Here is a 22237-nt window from a genome sequence, read left to right as displayed (position 1 = left end):
GGCTGAAATCAATCTGCACTTATCAATAATGTAAACCAGACCTCTTTTTGTTAGTGTGTCCCAGCCTGTTTTCCACTAGCATGGCTGATAAACCAGCTTTGTGTTCAGTTGGGCCTACCATAGCATCTCCATCACTTTTAAATGGTAAACATGAAAATATATATAAGTCCAGGTAGTCCCTCTCTCCCTATTTGTCATTTCAATTATATATTTTTTTTATTTGTGCCTAATGATTATGACCCAGTACTGGAAAAACAAGGCAAATATCTCCAATAAGGTCTAGTTAGAGCCTTGAAGGCACCATCTGCCTGGCTGTTGTCATGTTTAATTTACACTGGTTTGGTTTCTCTTATGCTGATTGAGATTTCAACTAGCTGACAGCAGGAGTTGACCAGGCAAACATGATACCCTAAATGATACCCTATTCTCTTTATAGTGCGCTACATTTGACCAGAGCCTCGTCAAAAGTAGTGCACTGTAAAGGGAATATGGTGCCATTTGGGTCGTAGACAGAGATAGCTAGGGAACTCTATTTAGCTATGCATCATAGCCAACACCTGCAGCTACTGTTAGTGTCCTCACTGGCCCGTCCTCCAGAGGGTAAACCGGTAGGCAGCAAGTCTCAGAGCTGCCGTTCTCCTTCAGGTTCCTCTCGATGATCACCTGCCTGCTGAAACATGATGGCTTGAGCCTGTAACACCCTGTAACACCTCTTCAAAGCCCCAGTGCTAGCCGTATTATACTAATCTTATAATGAGACATTGTTTAATGGTGTTGCTTCCCTAAATTGATCTATTTTAAGTAGCCATTCAATTAAGAGGTGTTTTATAAAAAGGCCTGGGGGTGTGTGACGGATAGAACGTAAGCCTGTTTGAATATTGATGAGGTGTAACAGAATAACAGACATATGGGGCCCTCTAGTCAGACAGTCTTGTGTTTTTATGGCCATAAGAGGCTCCAGTCCAGATGCACCATGCTTATTTACTAATGTTGCCCCCAAACCCAAGCATCTGTTAATAACAGAGAAGTAGTAAAGTCTTATTTAATCAACATCTTTATTGAGCAAGGTAGAGTTCCCACAGTTACGAAACATGCTAGAGTGATCCCTATCCACAAGAAGGGCAGAAACACCAACAAGGGCAATTATAGATGTGTCTATTTTGAGTGTGCTGTCTAAAGTGCTGGAAAAAGTCATTTATGAATAGAGCAAGACTAATATTCTTGTCTTGGTCCGGTTTTAGAAAGTCCCACTCCACTGACGCATCTATTGTTTTTAACATACTTTATTAGGGGAGGCGCAAGAGAGAGAGAGCGAGAGAGAGAGTGCAAGTGAGGGGGTCAGAACAGCAGGTCCTGGACAAGATAGCACGACCTGTGAACACCCAACCACTTTGGCAAAACACCAGAAACTGGAACAGCAGCACGAGAAGGTAGCACATCTGATGAACAGGTTAGGGTTCCATAGCTGCAGGCAAAACAGCAGAAACTGGATCGGCAGCATGACAAGGTAGCACGATCGGTGAACAGTTCAGGGTTCCATAGCTGCAGGCAAAACAGCAGAAACTGGATCGGCAGCACAACCAGATGGACTGGGGACAGGAACAGCCAGGAGTCATCAGGCCATGTTGTTCTGAGGCATGGTCCTAGGGCTCAGATCCTCCGGGAGGGGGGAAGAGGGGAAGTGAGAGATGGGAGAGTACCTAAGATTACACAGGACAGACAAGACATGAGAATTGCACCAGATATGACAGACTGATTCTAGCCCCCCGGCATATAGACTTGGAGCATAGATACTGGAGACTGAGACGGGAGATCGGGGAACACTGGCCCTGTCCAATGTTAGCCCCGGACAGGGCCAACCAGGCAAGATAAAAACCCAACCACTTTGCCAAATTACTTTCTCCACACCACTAAAGGGATATCAACAGACCACTAACTTACTACCCTGAGATGAGGCTGAGTATTGCCCACGTAGATCTCCCCCACTACATGAGGGCAGGAAGGGCAGGCCAATGACTGAGCCCCCGTAATAGGGTTTGAGGCAGAGAATCCCAGTAGGGAGAGGGGAGCTGGCCAGGCAGAGACAGCAAAGGTGGTTCGTCACTTCAGTGCCTTGCCATTCACCTTCACACCCCTGGGCCAGACTACACTCAATCATAGGACCTACTGAAGAGATGTCTTCAGTAAAGACTTAAAGGTTGAGACTGAGTCTGCGTCTCTCACGTGGATCGGCAGACCATTCCATAAAAATGTACCTCTATAGTCCAAATCTCTGCCTCCAGCTGTTTGCTTAGAAATTCTAGGAACAATAACGAGGCCTGTGTCTTGTGACCGTAACTTACGTGTAGCTATGTACTGCAGAACCAAATTGGTGAGATGGGTAGGAGCAAGTCCATAATTTATACTTTAGCAGTAAAACCTTAATCAGCCCTAGCCTTGTTAACAGGAAGCCAGTGTAGTGGCTAGCGCTGGAGTAATATGATAACATTTTGGGGTTCTAGTCAAGATTCTAGCAGCCATATTGAGCACTAGCTGAAGTTTGAGTGCCTTGTCTGGGTAGCCAGTTATCTAATCTTGATGTCACAAAATAATGGATTAGCTTTAAAAAAAAAAAAAAAAAAGTTAGATTTTTGTAATGTTAAAGATTTTAATATTTTTTGTTTGTCAAAAGGGAGATCAGGGTCCAGACTAATGCCTAGGTCCTTCAGTTTTATTAAAGATGACTGTACAACCATTGCGATTCATTGTCAGGTCTGACAGCAGATCTTTGTTTCTCGGGACCTATAACTAGCGTCACTGTTTTGTTTGAGTTTTACTTTTAAACATTTGCTGCCATCCACTTCCTTATGTCTGGAACACAGGGTAGGCAATTTTGGGTCTTCACCATGTTTGATCGAAATGCACTGCTTGTGTGTCATCTGCATAGCAGTGAATGTTGACATTGTGTTTCCGAATGACATTACCAAGCGGTAAGATGGAGAACAGTAGTGGTCTTAGAAGGGAACCTTGAGGAACACCGAATCATCCACAGAGACTAACTGATATATTTCTGACAGATCAGATCTGAACTTGTCTGCGTAAATCAAATGTGGTTTCCAATCCCCCCAAAATAATGTTGGGCTCGAATTGGTGTCGAATGCAGGACTAAGGTCAAGGAGCATGAAGATGCACACGTTAACGATATGAAATCAGCCTGCTCTCGTAATTGATTTTGTATGCAGATGACTCTGCTCTACTGGTATCCCAAAAGAACAAAGCCTCAGTTGAAAAGATCCTTAGTGCAGAGTTATCCAATATCAGTAAATTACTTTCAGAAAACCTTTCTCTACATATTGGAAAAAACAGAATCCAGAGAAAAGCTTGAAGGTCCCCTGGTTTTAGTGTCCGCGTGGGCAACTCAGTGGTTACACAAAAAGCCTCGGTCAGCTACCTCGGTCAGCTACCTTGGGTGTTAATTGAATGGGTACTTGACTGGTGACACTGGCATTTCTATCTCGGACCTCCAAATATCTTGATGGTGACAGCCTAAAGACTCTGGCAGGTGCGCTAGTGCACGTATAATCAAAGTGATACTAACATCATGGTTCACCGGCATCCCTAAACGGCTAAAAAATAAGCTACAGACCAGCCAAAACAAGCTGGTGGAAACTGTACTTAACTCCCTCCCCGTACTCATCGAAGGTCGAGCATTTTAAACAGCTAGTCTGGCTATCTGTAGAGTATCTGGTAAGATCACCTTTTTTTATATACTGGCAAGGTTGAGTGGAACAAACTACCAGAGCAACTCAAAGCCATGCCGAGCAGAACTTAATTTTAAAATAATGTAAAAATCTGGCTAATCAAGGAATAGAACAATTGTTTCATGTCTGGATCTATGTTTATGTATTTGTGCCATGGAATTTATGGACTACCAAGGGAACTAAGGACAAGCAACACCTGGTGACATTTTCACTGAGCTGCTGCTAGTGTAAGATGAGGAGCCTAGCAGGCAGTTAGACTCTGCTCTGTTCGGCTGTTTCTTAACCGATCTTGTGCTCTGGCTTTCTAGTTCAGTGCATTTGAAACAGAGAAGTGGGGGGTGTTTTTTGTGTTAGAGGTTTCTCAGGATGACATGGGTAACAAATAGAATGCCCAACGGTTTTTACCTGACAATAGAGCTGTAGCTAGGCTGGGGCCTCTGCCAAGGGTCTGCTGCAATAGAAGGGAGGGAGAGTGAAAGTGGTCATTACCCCACACCACCACCATCCAGCCCCTCTATACAGAAGGCCCCTCCCTTGTAGTGGCGGCAGGCCCTTTGATTCTCCCCCAGGCCGGTCTATTCTAATGCCTCGAGTCCAGTGAAACCTGTATGGGAAAGAAAAGGAGTAAAGATGTCATAGTAACTTCTGTGCCAATGCTCTCTTGCTATCGCTCTCACTCTTTTTCTCTCTCACAATGAGGCTAACCTGACCCTAATCTTTCAGTTTTCCCTTTTTACATATCCTGCAGTATTACCTGAAGACTGTTTAATTCAAGCAGACTTCAGTTAAATTCTCCAACAAGAGTCAAGTTGTTCACTTTACTACAATGAGTTGTTTGAAGCACGTGCCTGGGGTTTACAGCTATAACCATTACAGGTGACCTACCCGTGTTAAGTTGTGTGGGTGTAATGTTTTCTATCTAGGTGTGTGTTTGAACGAGGAGCTAAGGTCATTTGGACGTGTTGGGTCTGGTTTACTGTGTCTGTGTGTTGTGTTATAGCTTGTTACCAAGGTGTCCATTGTTCTTCTGGTCCATTCTCACACAGACCGACATTGAGCATTTCATTTGTTACCCATGTGAGTGTGACAAACGAGAGAACAAACAGTACGTACATGTATGTATGAGATTGTGTTCCTTCCTGATTCCCAACATGTACCGTTCTGTGATTTTTTTTTGTTGTTGTGTGTGTTATTACAACCCTGCCCATATTCTCTCTCACTAGGAGATTGTTACAGCTGGGCACTGCATTGGTTACTGTATGAACTCCCCTCCTCCCCAAACGTGTTCTCTACAAACTGAAAATGGTCCTTCTTTCCATCAATATTTCCTGTCTGTGTTTAATACGTTTCCCTTTCCCACCTTGCTGTGGGTCCCTGTTCAAGCTCTGTTAGCGACTTCGCCCTTCAAATTCATGCCGGTGGAAGCTTCCTGTTCTGTTCTAGCTGGAGTCTGTGGCTTTATTAGTTAGCCTAGTTAACCCCTGCACTGCGTTACAAGTCAATACAGGACTTCTGCTGCAATGTTTTCCTTCCTCTGGTCCTGCTCTGACTTAATCCGGTATGTTCTCCTCTGTGGTTTCAGGACAGTCTCCAGCAGCTCATCCTGATGACCCTGCCTAATGTGCTGACCATCGCGAAGGACCCCCTCTCAGGTACTGTGGTGCTCATTCTCTTGTTCACAAACTCACAACAATCCTCAGGTAGCTATGCCTCTAAATCCAGTTGGCCAGCTGGCTAGTGCAATATTTAAGGTAGGGGTCCCCATCTCTTGTTCACACTCACAGTAAGTGATTTACAAATGCCTTTAAGTATTCCCTTGTAATCTCGGTCCAGATACTGTACTGTATGAGGGCGTGTTGGGGTGGAAAGGATGCACATGTTGTGGCCTTTTACTGCGGTCAGTCAGGAAGTGGGAAAGGCAGGAAAAGTCCGTTGGAGCCCTTCTATCTGTAGGAGGCTAATCAGGCCATGGAGAGTGCTGAGTGTGTGGGCTCTCCGGTCTGGTGTCGACAACCTCGCCAGGATAGACCTGATATGGCTAGATGTGGCTATGGAGACAGTCAGACCTTTATATAGTGGTGTGGAAAGGTCAGATAGAGGCCTGCTGTCCGCAAGATACAGGTATAGCTGGGGATAGTTCACCTAAGGCTACTATGGTATATTGAGCCTTGATGGGACCAACTAATATTTTATGAGAAGGAACAGTTGTTTTTGTTTCCTCATCTAATTTTAATCTCTGAACCCAGAACCGTATATTGTGTACACTGCTGTCATGAGTTTAAATCTAGCTAGTGTGGTTCATGCCGTCTCTGTCCCTTATGACTTTTTTTGAAACTCTACCTAGCTAGATGACTCCATAAAGCTAATGTCCCGTAGTTCACACATAATGTATTATGTTACAGTAGCGCAGTGCGCTACTGTATGCATGAATGAATAAAAGGAATACCAGACCAGTTATTTCTATGGCTTTTGTAACTGCTGGCGTGAGAGTAGAGTATCTTCAGGATAATGACGTCATGTTTGAAGTGTTCAGCTTCACCGCCAGACATTGTTGTTCCTTCTCCTCCCGGTGGCTAGGCCTTTCATGGGTTGGGCCACTACCATGCCGCTCGCACGCTTGTTTTGCATGTTGGTTCCTGCAACTGTCTGTCAGACACACAAATAACTTATCAGGACCCATGTGGCTTGTTTTTAAAATTTTCCTGCCGGGAGCCAAGTTATCTAGATCTAGGCCTCTTGATTGGTTCCGTATGAAAACGTGTTTAGCAATCAAGGACAATAGTGATCTAACATTGAGTGGTGGAGTTGTTGGGAGGCTTTAGCTGTAAGCCAGCCTTGGTATGTGAACTGAATCTCAATATTGGTTAATGGGGTATGTGTTCATATTATTGTGTGGATTGATGCGTTAGTTTTTCCGTGACTTCCTAACTTCCTGAGGCCATTCCATACAAAGATATGTTAAGTGTAGATTAGAAACAGTGAAAAGCTCCTCTCAGGGTTATACCACTGCCTGCCCTGTGTACCTCTTTTGTCTTTTTAGTTGGTCTCAATGGAATAAGGGCAGAGCTGGGTCGCAGACAGGGTCTCCATGGCAACCGTTTTGCACTTTCCCCAGAGTGTTGATCAAGCTTTTTTGAAGTCCCTTCCAGGCCCAAGGGGACACACACACACACACACACACACACACACTCACAGCTGATCCCAGACAAACCCTGCACAAAACGACATGGTAAATAGTTTTTTTACAATCATATGCGTCTTTTAAAAAGGAAGGGCTTGCTACAACCACAAAAACACCCAAACCTAATCCTGAGCTGTGGCAGATTTTAATGATTGACCCACTAACTGATGGCTCCTAACCATCAGTGATGGGAGAGATCTTCCAGCCCACTGGTGTAAGAACTGGGGGGATGGGAGAGGTCCACAAAACTGTCACTTGGGATTTGCTGCCTGCCTGGCAGGTTAACATTTATTGGGATGACGCTTGTGTCATTTCCCTTATGATTGATGAGGACCTTCATATTGCAAATGGACAGTCCCTTACTGGACGTCTGCGAGTGTTATTAAAATACCAAATGGCCACAACACTCTGAGTTAATGCACATTTTGTGGGATTAAATATTGAAAACAGTAATACAGTGCTAATTTGACCGCTTCACGTCAAAGTATATAAACCTACGGTGTAAGGAAAAAATACAGTTGAAGTTGGAAGTTTACATACACCTTAGCCAAATATATTTTAACTCAGTTTTTCACAATCCTGACATTTAATCCTTGTAAAAAATCCCTGTTTTAGGTCAGATAGGATCACCACTTTATTTTAAGAATGTGAAATGTCAGAATAATAGTGGAGTGATGTATTTCAGCTTTTATTTCTTTCATCACATTCCCAGTGGGTCAGAAGTTTACATACACTCAATTAGTATTTGATAGGATTGCCTTTAAATTGTTTAACTTGGGTCAAAGGTTTTGGGTAGCCTTCCACAAGCTTCCCACAAGAAGTTGGGTGAATTTTGGCCCATTCCTCCTGACAGAGCTGGTGTAACTGAGTCAGGTTGGTAGGCTTCCTTGGTCGCACACGATTTTTCTGTTCTGCCCACACATTTTCTATAGGATTGAGGTCAGGGCTTTGTGATGGCCACTCCAATACCTTGACTGTGTTGTCCTTAAGCCATTTTGCCACAACTTTGGAAGTATGCTTGGGGTCATTGTCCATTTGGAAGACCCATTTGCGACCAAGCTTTAACTTTCTGACTGATGTCTTGGGATGTTGCTTCAATATATCCACAGAATTTTCCTACCTCATGATGCCATCTATTTTGTGAAGTGCACCAGTCCCTCCTGCAGCAAAGCACACCCACAGCATGATGCTGCCACTCCCGTGCTTCACGGTTGGGATGGTGTTCATCGGCTTGCAAGCCTCCCTCTTTTTCCTCCAAACATAACGATGGTCATTATGGCCAAACAGTTCTATTTTTGTTTCATCAGACCAGAGGACATTTCTCCAAAGTACGGTCTTTGTCCCCATGTGCAGTTGCAAACCGTAGTCCGTCTTTTTTATGGCGGTTTTGGAGCAGTGTCTTCTTCCTTGCTGAGTCGCCTTTCAGGTTTTGTTGATATAGGACTTGTTTTACTGTCGATATAGATACTTTTGTACCTGTTTCCTCCAGCATCTTCACAAGGTCCTTTGCTGCTGTTCTGTGATTGATTTGTACTTTTTCACACCAAGTACGTTCATCTCTAGGAAACAGAACGCGTCTCCTTCCTGAACGTATGACGGCTAAGTGGTCCCATGGTGTTTATACTTGCGTACTATTGTTTGTACAGATTAACGAGGTACCTTCAACCATTTGGAAATTGCTCCCAAGGATGAACCAGACTTGTGGAGGTCTCCTATTTATTTATTCTGAGGTCTTGGCTGATGTCTTTTGATTTTCGCATGATGTCAAGCGAAGAGGCACTGAGTTTGAAGGTAGGCCTTGAAATACATCCACAGGTACACCTCCAGTTGACTCAAATGATGTCAATTAGCCTATCAGAAGCTTCTAAAGCCATGGCATCATTTTCTGGAATTTTCTGAGCTGTTTAAAGGCACAGTCAACTTAGTGTATGTAAACATCTGACCCACTGGAATTGTGATACAGTGAATAAGTGAAATAATCTGTCTAAACAATTGTTGGAAAAATTACTTGTCATGCACAAAGTAGATGTGCTAACCGACTTGCCAAAACTATAGTTTGTTAACAAGAAATTTGTGGAGTTGTTGAAAAACGAGTTTTAATGACTCCAACCTAAGTGTTTGTAAACTTCCAACTTCAACTGTGTAACCAGCCATTTATCTATCGTAGTTTACAAGAATTCATACAAAGTCCATTTCATGATGCTTAAATAAGTGTTGTTTTTAAGTTGAAGATCCAGTCGAGGCGTGTTCTGGCGAATCCATTAATGCAGGTTTTTGGGCTCCATGTGATTTTCTGAACTCTCTCTCACACACACACAGTCAATATGGTGTGACATAGTGTGGGGCTTACAGACACACACACAGCCTGCAATTGTTACCTGCGTTCGAACCATCAAAGAACCGTTAGATCTAGAGCTCTGAAACTTTAGAACCCTGTTCTAGAGCATTATTCGGTAGTGCACGGTGAGTTGTGTGTGTCTAGAAGGTTCTCAGGCTGAGAAACAGCCTCGTCCATTTGCAATGTCTTCAATTAATTTAATGTCGCAGAAATGACGACATTTCGAGAAGTCCCAGAATCACAAGACTAGGTACATTGAAACCGCCTTGGTCCATAGAGTCCATCCCTACAGGTTTCTGTCCGAAAGTTTGTTCAGGGACCCCGTAGCAACCCCTGAAAAAATGTGAATTTTCAGCACTAATTAAGGGCGCTGCTCTGGCTCCGAATGACCTATCGAGATGAATTCGGGGTCGCCTAAGCTAGGCCTACACAATGTCAGAACTGGACCCGCAGCTCCAATTTGGTTTTTTAATGGTTTTAACAGAAGGCGCTATGAATTGTGGGCCGGCTTTGAAATATGCGATTGTTGGTTTCTAAAAGAGTTGGACAAAGTATGTTTGTCAGTATGTATGAGTGTGGTGTCAGTATGATATCTTATTGACTGACGGCTGACTTGATGACAGTATAAATATATTGGTATTGTACGTTTTACATTGTGAATGGACAATGTACATTTCCATTGTATTTAATGAGGGATTTACCATCATCAAATAGACAGGCTGAAATCAACACCAACGAGTGATGGAGAGGAACCACTATCACTGCTCGGCCATCCCGAGTTCAACAAGCCAGTCAATGGGGCATTTCTGCAGTATATTAGAGCATATCCAATTTGTGATGCTAAATGCCCATTGTAATACATTGCAAATGGACAGTGTACAATTGTACATTTCCAATGTATTTAATGATGGATTTACCTACACCAAATGGACAGGCCGAAATCAACACCAACAAGCGATTGGACAGTGTCCAATTCCACACATGCTATATTGTCAGTGTGAACATGCTCGTCTGCAAGTTGCCAATGTATATCCATAAGATCTCCCCGTTACGAAATGGACATGCTGAATCATCACCAATGAGAAATTCTGCCTTCCTGTGATTAAATAGATCTTCTAGGTTGATTCAGGGCTTAACATAGTGATGTATATCATTTGGTCAGTATATAGGCCATCTCAACATTTATATATGCCATTTGCCCATGGTTCACTGTTCGAAAGCTCACTTCCTATGATCATATATGGCAAATGGACATAACAGCCTGATTTAGTACATACACCATTTGGACATGGTTCACTGATTTTTGGGCTCTGGCTAATGTCCCATGATCGTATATGGCAAATGGACAAATGGTCCCTCAGTCGAGCAGTGAATTTCAAACACAGATTCAACCACAAAGACCTGGTAGGTTTTCTAATTGAATGTTCCCATGTCTAGTTAGTCTTGACTTAAATTGGCTTTAAAATAAATTACAAGACTTGAAAATGGTTGTTTAGCAATGATCAACCACCAACTTGACAGTGCTTGAAGAATTTTGAAAAGAATCTGCAAATATTGTACAATCCAGGTGTGCAAAGCTCTAAGAGACTTACCCAGGCAGGCTCACAGCTATAAGTGATGCAAAATGTGATTCTAACATGTATTGACTCAGGGGTGTGAATACTTATGTCGGTTTGATATTTCTCTTTCATTTTAAATACATTTGTAAACATTTCTCTAAACATGTTTTCACTTTGTCATTATGTGGTGATGGGTGGGATGTATTTAATCCATTTTGAATTGAGGCTGTAACAACAATGTTGAATAAGTCGAGGGGTATGAATTCTTTCTAAAGGCACTGTATATCGCTAAAAAAAATCTAACAAAAATGTCTTAATTTCAAGATGTCCTCCCATAGATGTTTTTGCTTGTACTGTTGAAAAGCGCCATACACGACTTGAAGGAGTAGGGCATTCAAGGAGTTGGTCTGATCGGATTCCGTGAGGTCATTGGTCTCCCCCTTGCTTGAGGAGCAAATAGAGAACAAAAGGGGAAAGCCCCCCACCATCTCCACCTACTCACTCACTTGTGCAATGACTTGCTTGGACCACCTAATTCAATGTGCCTTTTTGTTAAGTAAATCAAATTATATTTTATTTGTCACATGCACTGAATACAACAGGTGTAGACCTCCCAGTGAAATGCTTACTTACAAGCCCTTAACCAACAATGCTTTAAATAAGTTTTGAGAAAAATAGGTGTAAAGTAAAAAATGACAAAGCAACAAATAATTAAACAGCAGCAGTAAAATAACAGTAGCGAGGCTATATACAGGGGGTACCGGTACAGAGTCAATGTGTGGGTGTAACAGTTTCTTCCTTCCCTCTCCTCGCCCCTACCTGGGCTCAAACCAGGGACCCTCTGCACACATCAACAGTCACCCTCGAAGCATTGTTACCTATCGCTCCACAAAAGCTGCGGCCCTTGCAGAGCAAGGGAAACAACTACTTCAAGGACTCCGCAAGTGATGTCACTGATTTTAAATGTTATTAGCGCGCACCCCGCTAACTAGCTAGCCATTTCAAACCGGTTACAAGGGGGCACCGGTTAGTCGAGGTAATGGTTAGTCGAGGTAATATGTACATAAAGGTAGAGTTAAAGAGACTATGCATAGATTAGCAGTAGCGTAAAAGTAGGGTCTGGGTAGCCCTTTGATTAACTGTTCAGGAGTCTTATGGCTTGGGAGTAGAAGCTGCCTTTGGACGTAGACTTGGTGCTCCGGATACCGGTTACCGTGCGGTAGGAGAGAGAACAGTCTATGACTAGGGTAGCTGGAGTCTGACAATTTTTAGGGCCTTCCTCTGACACCGCCTGGTATAGAGGTCCTGGATGGCAGGAAGCTTAACCACAGTGATGTACTGGGCCATATGCACTACCCTCTAGAGCCTTGCTGTCGGAGTCCGAGCAGTTGCCATACCAGGCAGTGATACAACCTGTCAGGATGCTCTCGACGGTGCAGCTGTAAAACCTTTTGAGGATCTGAGGACCCATGCCGAGTCTCCTGAGGAGGAATAGGCTTTGTCTTTCCCGCTTCAGGACTTTCTTAGTGTGTTTGGACCATGATGGTTGGTGATGTGGACGCCAAGGAACTTGAAGCTCTCAACCTGCTCCGCTACAGCCCTTTCGATGAGAATGGGGGCGGTCCTCCTTTTCCTGTAGTCCACAATAATTTCCTTTGTCTTTGAGGGAGAGGTTGTTATCCTGGTACCACACGGCAAGGTCCCCGACCTCCTCCCTACAGGCTGTCTCGTCGGTGATCAGACATTGGCAGACTTGATGGTGTTGGAGTCGTGCCTGGCAATGCAGTCATGAGTGAACAGGGAGTACAGTCGTACGCACCCCTGAGGGGCCCTTGTTTTGAGGATCAGTGTGGCAGATGTGTTGTTGCCTAGCCTTACCACCTGGGGGTGGCCCGTAAGGAAGTCCAGGATCCAGTAGCATTGGGAGGTGTTTAGTCCCAGGGTCCTTAGCTTCATGATGAGCTTTGAGGGCACAATGGTGTTGAACGCTGAGCTGTAGTCAATGAATAGCATTCTTGCTATTCTTGTTCCTTGTGTCCAGGTGGGAAAGAGCAGTGTGGAGTACAATAGATTGCATCATCTGTGGATCTGTTGGGGTGGTATGCAAATTGGAGTGGGAATAGGGTTTCTGGGATAATGGTGTTGATGTGAGCCATGACCAGCCTTTCAAAGCATTTCATGGCCACAGACATGAGTGCTATGGGTTGGTAGTCATTTAGGCAGGTTACCTTAGTCTTCTTGGGCACAGGGACTATGGTGGTCTGCTTGAAACATGTTGGTATTACAGACTCCGTCAGGGACAGGTTGAAAATGTCAGTGAAGACATTTGCCAGTTGGTCAGCGCATGCTCGGAGCACACGTCCTGGTAATCCATCTGGTTGGGGTTTGTACGTACGGTGACATCATCTTTGCACTTATTGATGAAGTCAGTGACTGATGTGGTGTACTTCTTGTTCTTCATGATGCTCTCTGCGCTTTTAACGGACCTCTGAGACTATCACAGTGCAGGTGCATTTATACGGAGACTTGATTACACACAGGTGGATTGTATTTATCATCATTAGTCATTTAGGTCAACATTGGATCATTCAGAGATCCTCACTGAACTTCTGGAGAGTTTGCTGCACTGAAAGTAAAGGGGCTGAATAATTTTGCACGCCCAATTTTTCAGTTTTTGATTTGTTAAAAAAGTTTGAAATATCCAATAAATGTTGTTCCACTTCATGATTGTGTCCCACTTGTTGTTGATTCTTCACAAAAAAATACAGTTTTATATCTTTATGTTTGAAGCCTGAAATGTGGCAAAAGGTCGCAAAGTTCAAGGGGGCCGAATACTTTCGCAAGGCACTGTACGTGATCGTAGTAAGTCGATTTTATTTGCCATTGGTTGTACGTTGGCTAATAGGGCGTTGTACGTTGGGGCGGCAGGTAGCCTAGTGGTTAGTGTTGAACTAGAAACCGAAATGTTGCAAGATCGAATCCCCGAGCCAACAAAGTAAACATCTGTCGTTCTGCCCCTGCACAAGGCCGTCATTGAAAATAAGGATTTGTTCTTAACGAACTTGCCTAGTTAAATGAAGGTAAAAAAATGTAATACAAATGGGACCTATGGTAAAGGGAGATTACCCACTTGCCGTCGGATCCTTACAAGGCACCCAGACCTTCGCCTTCGATGTCTCTTTCTCCTGCAAATGACTGGGATGAGGGGCCTTGTCGGGCATCTGAAATAAATCCTTTCCGTCCGACTCGTTAAAGAAAAAGTATTCCTCCAGTACGGGGTGAGTAATCGCTGTCTTGTTATCTAGAAGCTATTTTCGGTCATACGATATTGTACAAAATAAGTTACAAATAACGTGAAAAAACACACACAATAGCACTTGGTGAGGGGATCGTAAAACGCCAGCCATCTCCTCCGGCTCCATCGTAGTGTTAAATTAGATAAATTAGACTGGGGTGCCACTAAGGTTAGGGAAAGGGTTAGATTTAAAATGATATTTTATGGCTGTGTCAGATAGTGACTGCCCTGCAGAGTTGTGGGATTTAAACCAAAATCGAATCTGAGCTCAAAATCAATTGGCTATAAGGAAAGGATGTTTTAATCAGTTATATCTTCATCTTTCATCTTCAACAGGCAAGGGCATGGAGGAGGTGAAGAGACTGCTGCTGTTGATCCTAGGCTGTGCTGTACAGGTAACATTGCCTTTTCTAACATATTAAACAGATTTTAAACAGATTTTCTTTCTTGCAAAATTGATTTGATCTCAATGATAATCTGAATGAATAAAGTTAAAATTGCAAAACATTAACAAACCCTTTTAATTGAGCCAATCAGGTAGGCCTACTTTAGAATTAGATTCCCATTTGAAGACTGAGTCGGTGTAGAAGCAGTCAGTCATATCCTTTTATTATACTGTAAACTATCGGCTTTGGCAAACTTTATACATATTGTGTGTGTTCAGTACCAGTCAAAAGTTTGGACACAACTACTCATTCAAGGGTTTTTCTTTATTTTTTACTATTTTCTACATTGTAGAATAATAGTGAAGACATCAAAACTACACATGGAATCATTGTTGTAACCAAAAAAAGTGTTAAACAAATCAAAATATATATGAGATTTTTCAAAGTAGCCACCCTTTGCCACGATGACAGCTTTGCACACTCTTGGTATTCTCTCAACCAGCTTCATGAGGAATGCTTTTCTAATGGTCTTGAAGGAATTCTCACATATGCTGAGCACTTGTTGGCTGATTTTCCTTCACTCTGCGGTCTAACTCATCCCAAACCATCTCATTTGGGTTGAGGTCGGGGGTTTGAGGCCAGGTCATCTGATGCAGCACTCATCACTCTCCTTTTTGGTCAAATTGCCCTTACATAACCTGGAGATGTGTTTTGGGTCATTGTTCTGTTGAAAAATAAATTATAGTCCCACTAAGCGCAAACCAGATGGGATGGCGTATATCTGCAGAATGCTGTGGTAGCCATGCTGGTTAAGTGTGCCTTGAATTCTAAATAAATCAGTGTCAACAGCAAAGAACCATCACACCACTTCCTCCATGCTTCAGACCAAAGGACATATTTCAACCGGTCTAATGTGTTTCTTGGCTCGTGTTTCTTGGCCCAAGCAAGTCTCTTCTTATTGGTGTCCTTTTTAGTGTTTTCTTTGCAGCAATTCGACCATGAAGGCCTGAATCACGCAGTCTCATCTGAATAGTTGATGTTGAATTGTGTCTGTTACTTGAACTCTGATGCATTTATTTGGGCTACAATTTCTGAAGCTGGTAACTCTAATGAACTTATCCTCTGCAGCAGAGGTAACTCTGGGTCTTTCTTTCCTGTGGTGGTCCTCATGCGAGCCAGTTTCATAATAGCACTTGATGATTTTTGCAAATGCACTTGAAGAAACTGTCAAAGTTCTTGAAATGTTCCAGATTGACTGACCTTCATATCTTAAAGTAATGATGGACTGTTGTTTCTCTTTGCTTTTTTTGAGCTGTTCTTGCCATAATATGGACTTGGTCTTTTACCAAATAGAGCTATCTTCTGAATACTACCTCTATCTTGTCACAACACAACTCATGGTCTCAAACGCATTAAGAAAGAAAATCCACAATTTAACTTATAACACTGCACACCTGTTAATTGAAAAGCATTCCAGGTAACTACCCCATGAAGCTGGTTGAGAGAATGCCAAGAGTGTGCAAAGGGTGGCTACTTTGAAGAATTTCAAATTTCAAATCAATTTTGATTTGCTGAACACTTTGTTTGGTTACTACATGATTCCATGTGTTATTTCATAGTTTTGATGTCTTCACTATTATTCTACAATGTAGAAAATAGTAAAAATAAAGAAACCCTGGAATGAGCAGGTGTCCAAACTTTTGACTGGTACTGAATGTGTATAAATGTATACGTTTTGTCACATATACCGGATGTGAAATGTGCTGTTTTACAGGGTCAGCCATAGTAGTATGGTGCCCCATCAGGCAAATTAGGGTTAAGTGCCTATATTTATTTTCACGTTGTTGACTCAGGTATTTGAACCAGCTACATTTCGGTTGGCCCAGCGCTCTAACTGCTAGTCTACCTGGCGCCCCACCTTGCACCTGATCACACCAGGAAGTAAAGCTGCATTGGCATAACTTTACATGTTAGAACGCATCCCTGTATTAACTGAAACAGATAACATTAAACATTAGTGCAGCAGCAACAGCCTGTTATCTTATCAGCATTTTAGAAATCAATTCAAAATGGCCCTCAAGTTTTGAGATGAATTTCTCTTTTGAAGTCAACATGTCCAATGTAGCACCAGTATAACAGAGCATGTAAGAGGCTCATAGAGATAAAGGGTTAAATAGTGCAGGGCCCACCCACCTGTACCTATACCAGAGGCTGTACTGTTCCATTCCCTTGGCTCTATCTCTCTAGCTTCAGCTCTGTGCACTATTGTTTTCATTCCCTCCAATCACCTGGCCTCTCCCCCAGCTTTTTTTTCTCTTTGTTACACTGCCCTGGTTTTTCTTGTTCCTGGGGAAAAAGCAGGATAGAGATGAAGTGTTGAATAGTTGTTGACTTTTCCTCAGTTATTTTTCCGATACCCCCCCAAAAAAATGCATAGATGTAATACATTTTCAAAGTTGATGCATTATCTATACCTCTTAATTGTTTTCTCCCCTTTGAATTGGTAATTACTCAAGTCTGTTCTTCCTCAAGTCCTCCACATTACCCTTAACCGTATTTCTATAAGATTTAGAACATTCTTTTCAAATGGCTTATTCATATTTATGACCATTCAAACACCCAGTCCTTTGTGTTCAATAGAGAATGTGAAAACCTGATTTAGTTTATAGTCGCGACCTATAGGTATCTAATAGAAATGCCTGCCATTATTACTTCCTCTGCAGTGTGAGAGGAAAGAAGAGATCATTGAGAAAATCAAACTGCTCGACATCGAGAAGCAGGCAGCCATCGTCTCCCACATTCAAGAGGTGAGTAGTGCAGGTGTTCACGTCAAAGCAGGCACACATGTTCATGCGAATCAGCCCTTCCTTTTTTTGTAGTGCATTTTTTTTCTCATGTTATCTTCAGGTACGCATCTGGCTAAATCTGGCACATTTACAGAAACCTTGATTGATGTGCACTGTCCCTGTCAAATAAATCTAATGATGTAAAGACATATTCAGGTTTTACTCCTAGACCTACACTTTAACAGTATGGCATTTCCATTGACATTTAGGCGATCATGTTCATGCGTGTCTGTCAATTTGTGTATTGAGAATATTTTATCACATGTACTTTGCATCTTCACATAGACACATTAAAGTTTTATTCCCAGGCCTACAGTAATATATTTATTTTGACAATATTGTTATTTTTTGCTTCACAGACACAGAAATACAAGGGAGGGGGCACTGTTACTACACATGGATTGGGTTTCAATGTAGAACTTATGGCATTCCTGTTGACATGGTTATATTGTCTGTCTACCCCTTCAGGTGACCCATAACCAGGAGAATGTGTTGGACATGCAGTGGCTGGAGCTGCCAGACATGCCCCCTGAGGAGCTCAACCCCCTGTCCCGTAACATGGCCCTGCACCTCCGCAAACTCATAGATGAACGAGATGAATGTGCAGAGGTTGGCATCTAAGACGGAACAAGTCTGAAACGCGTGCAAATCAACTGTATTACCCACAATAAATGTACTGTCATTCAGACTTGATTTGTGCCCTTTCTATACACAGTCAATAGACTGACAGAATTCTTCTCCACCATCCTCCAGGTGATCGTGGAGCTGACCCAGGAGAAGGACTACCTCCAGTCCCAGCAGCCCTCCAATCACATGGGTTACCCCTGTCCTGAGAGGAATGTGTTGGGCCTGGACGGACCCGTCTCACTGCTGTCCAAAGAGGACCGCCAGCACCTGGCTGTGGAGCTGGCCGACACTAAAGCCAAACTGAGACGCTCACGGCAGGAACTGTGAGTCAGAATAGGGGAGAGGTTAGAGTCGGGGGTAACATTTTAGCATTTAGTACATTTTATTAAGACAAATAATTCCCTAAGATGTTAACTTCAGAAACACTGCAAGCCCTCAGAAAATATATTGACTCTAAATAAACTACACTTAACATGATTACAAAAATGTATATATGTCTGAATAAATTTATTTGCCAACCTACTGTGTGCTGTCTCTCTCCCAGGGAGGAGAAGACTGAGCATCTGATGGATACCAAACATGAGGTGGAGAGGCTGGACCTGGAGATGCAGAAACTCAAGCAAGAGGTGTGAATTTCCTCTTTAATTTAGAAAGATTTCCTCCAAATCTTGACCACAAATGACATGTTAGCCTGTTGCGACGACCAAACCCGGATCCGGGATTCTATTTATAGACCTAAGCTCATTACCATAACGCAACATTAACTATTCATGAAAATCGCAAATGAAATGAAATAAATATGCTATCTCTCAAGCTTAGCCTTTTGTTAACAACACTGTCATCTCAGATTTTCAAAATATGCTTTTCAACCATAGGAAAACAATCATTTGTGTAACAGTAGCTAGCTAGCGTAGCATTTAGCGTTAGCATTAGCGTTAGCATTTAGCAGGCAACTATCATAAAAACAAGTAAAGCTTTCAAATAAAATAACTTACATTTGAAGAACTTCTGATGTTTTCAATGAGGAGACTCAGTTAGATAGCAGATGCTCAGTTTTTCCAAAAAGATTCTTTGTGTATTAGAAATAGCTCCGTTTTGTACATCACATTTGGCTACCTAAAAAAATAACCAAAATTCAGCCCTCAAAACGCAAACTTTTTTCCAAATTAACTCCATAATATCGACTGAAACATGGCAAACGTGGTTTAGAATCAATCCTCAAGGTGTTTTTCCACATATCTCTTCAATGATATATCCTTCGTGGAAGCCTGGTTTCTCCTTGCTCTCAAATGGAAAAATAATTGCACCTGGCTTTACGCTCCAATTTCGACACCAGGCGGACACTTGGAAAATGTAGTCTCTTATGGTCAATCTTCCAATGATATGCCTACAAATACGTCACAATGCTGCTAAGACCTTGGGGGAACGACAGAAAGTGAAGGCTCATTCCTTGCGCAATCACAGCCATATAAGGAGACAATGGAAAACAGAGCTTCAGAAATTCTGCTCATTTCCTGGTTGACGCATCATCTTGGTTTCGCCTGTAGAATGAGTTCTGGGGCACTTACAGACAATATCTTTGCAGATTCTGAAACTTCAGAGTGTTTTCTTTCAAAAACTGTTAAGAATATGCATAGTCGAGCATCTTTTCGTGACAAAATATCGCGCTTAAAACGGGAACGTTTTTTATCCAAAAATGAAATAGTGCCCCTAGAGATCAGAGGTTAGAAAAGCTTTGAAATTCCATCTTCAGAAGTTTCACAGTAGTGAACATTTTAGTTGATGTCACATTCTCAAAGCCATTACAATTTTTGGATATTCATATGAGACTAGGAAATTCTGAAATGGAAAGATCTGTTATTTTGCCGTAACCTCCAGTACATCTAGTTTGTTGTATAATTCATGTGCCTTTACTTTGCAACAACCAAACAGAGGCAGTATACAATTTCTGCAATTATAACCTCCAGACCAGATCCATAGTGTGCTTTTATGCCCTGTGCAGAACATGCAGGTGCTGGCGGAGGCACGGTCGGTGCGTGCCTACAGGGATGAGGTGGATGCTCTGAGGGAGAAGGCAGCCAGGGTGGACAGACTGGACACAGAGCTGTCACGCTGCAAGGAGAGGCTACACGACGTCCACTTCTACAAGACACGAGTCGAGGTGAGAGACACTGAGCATTGAATTTAATTGATTTAAACTCACCAACATCAATTTCATGAAAGCTAGAATAAAATACAATACTGTACATTAACAACACATGTAAAGGGAAAATACTTTTGTTTTCTCACTGAAAGTGAGGTAGGGACAGCATTTTATTTTTCTCATTATCAACACACAGCATGTATAGCCTATCTCATCTGTCAAGACGAATTAATATTGGTTGTGCATATTAAGACCCATAATCCTTAGCAGCACGTCTTTCATGTCTCTGGGTCAAATCAGTTCCACTTCATTGACTAGAACCCCTGCTGTCTCTGTCACAGGGGAACAATGGCACCTCCTGATCAGCAGAATTGAGTTTGTCCAGGAAGGGAGCTCCACAGCTGTTAGTGGCAGGCCTTTGAATCACTATATTTCCTATTGTCTCCATCTATGCCTCATTTATATTTCACTGTCTCCTTACTGAGATTAACAAAGTCTATGGATATATTCGCTACATTGCAGTCCGACTGAACGGAATTACAAATCACCTTGATTCCCAAATAACTACTCATTATGTGATCATGATTAGAAAACCTGCACAGCGTCTCAGGCCAATCCCCTTCAACACGCTGTATATGTCCCTCTGTTTTAGGGCTGTCCCTAAAATCTCCATCGACCTATCAGTTGGTCAAAAATTGTAAACATGTATTTTCCATATATATAGACAACCCTATCTGTTTTTAATAAAATCAACTATATCTACTGAACTTGTTTGATGCTTTAAGCATGCTGTTTGATTAAATCATTAAGACACACAAATGACTTGAGGGAGCCAGAGATAAAGATGGCTTACCTGGAAGAAGAAAAAAAACTGTTCCTGACTCTCTTCCTCCCACTGCTGCTGGCCTTCGCAAATTCTGCCATTAACCTCTCTGGGATATGTGGGACGGTAGCGTCCCACCTCAACAACAGCCAGTGAAATTGCAGGGCGCCAAATTAAAACCGACAGAAATTCCATAATTAAAATTCCTCAAACATACAAAGTATTTTACACCATTTTAAAGATACACTTGTTGTAAATCCAGCCACAGTGTCCGATTTCAAAAAGGCTTTACGACGAAAGCACACCAAATTATTGTTAGGTCAGTACCTTGTCACAGAAAAACACAGCCACAAAAAGCAGAAATGGAGATAAAAAGGAATCACTAACCTTTGATCTTCATCAGATGACACTCAAAGGGCTTCATGTTACACAATACATGTATGTTTTGTTCGATAAAGTTCATATTTATATCCAAAAATCTCAGTTTACATTGGCGTATTATGTTCAGTAGTTCCAAAACATCCTGTGATTTTGCAGAGAGCCACATCAATTTACAGAAATACTCATAATAAACATTGATAAAAGATGCAACTTATGCATGGAATTTTAGATCCACTTCTCCTTAATGCAACCGCTGTGACAGATTTCAAAATAACTTCACGGAAAAAGCACAGCATGCAATAATCTGAGTACAGCGCTCAGACAACAACAAAACAAGCATACAGATATCCACAATGTTGTGGAGTCAACAGAAGTAAGAAATAGCATTATAAATATTCACTTACCTTTTGATCTTCATCAGAATGCACTCCCAGGAATCCCAGTTCCACAATAAATGTTTGTTTTGTTCGATAAAGTCCATAATTTATGTCCAAATACCACCTTTTTGTTCGCGTACACAATCCAAATTCACGAGGCGCGGGCAAGGCCAGGCGAAAGTTCAGACGAAAAGTCATATTACAGTTCGTAGAAACATGTCAAACGAAGTATAGAATCAATCTTTAGGATGTTTTTATCAATAATCTTCAATAATGTTACTGGTAATAATAGGGTACGTTAGCGGTCGGCAACCTTTTCAATTTGGAGTACCAATTTACTCTTACCATTTCTACCGATCTGCTTGCCAGTTATGATTTTCGTATGCACATTTTTGTGTAACGGTTTCATTTAATTTATAATAGTCTCAATCATTGTCATGTGTTTAATCTGAATTATATCAAAATTAAAATTATACAAATCTAAAAGCAGGTAGAAAATATCCTGATTAAAAATGTATATAAATCACATTGACTATCATGG

At 42.1% G+C, this 22237-nt stretch overlaps 1 protein-coding gene across 1 annotated transcript in view; it reads left to right on the top strand.

The window, feature by feature from the left end:
• Positions 1-22237, top strand: part of LOC139375092 (protein Daple-like) — an 84546-nt gene that overhangs the window by 25393 nt on the left and 36916 nt on the right. The window contains exons 4-10 of the mRNA XM_071116532.1: positions 5323-5392; positions 14450-14508; positions 17223-17306; positions 17814-17954; positions 18099-18295; positions 18517-18598; positions 19975-20133. Coding sequence (XP_070972633.1) covers positions 5323-5392; positions 14450-14508; positions 17223-17306; positions 17814-17954; positions 18099-18295; positions 18517-18598; positions 19975-20133 — 792 coding nt within the window. The remainder of the gene's footprint in view (positions 1-5322; positions 5393-14449; positions 14509-17222; positions 17307-17813; positions 17955-18098; positions 18296-18516; positions 18599-19974; positions 20134-22237) is intronic.

This window comes from Oncorhynchus clarkii, chromosome 19, assembly GCF_045791955.1.
Source record: "Oncorhynchus clarkii lewisi isolate Uvic-CL-2024 chromosome 19, UVic_Ocla_1.0, whole genome shotgun sequence".
Lineage (NCBI taxonomy): Eukaryota > Metazoa > Chordata > Actinopteri > Salmoniformes > Salmonidae > Oncorhynchus > Oncorhynchus clarkii.
This window is presented reverse-complemented; position numbering and strand designations above follow the sequence as displayed.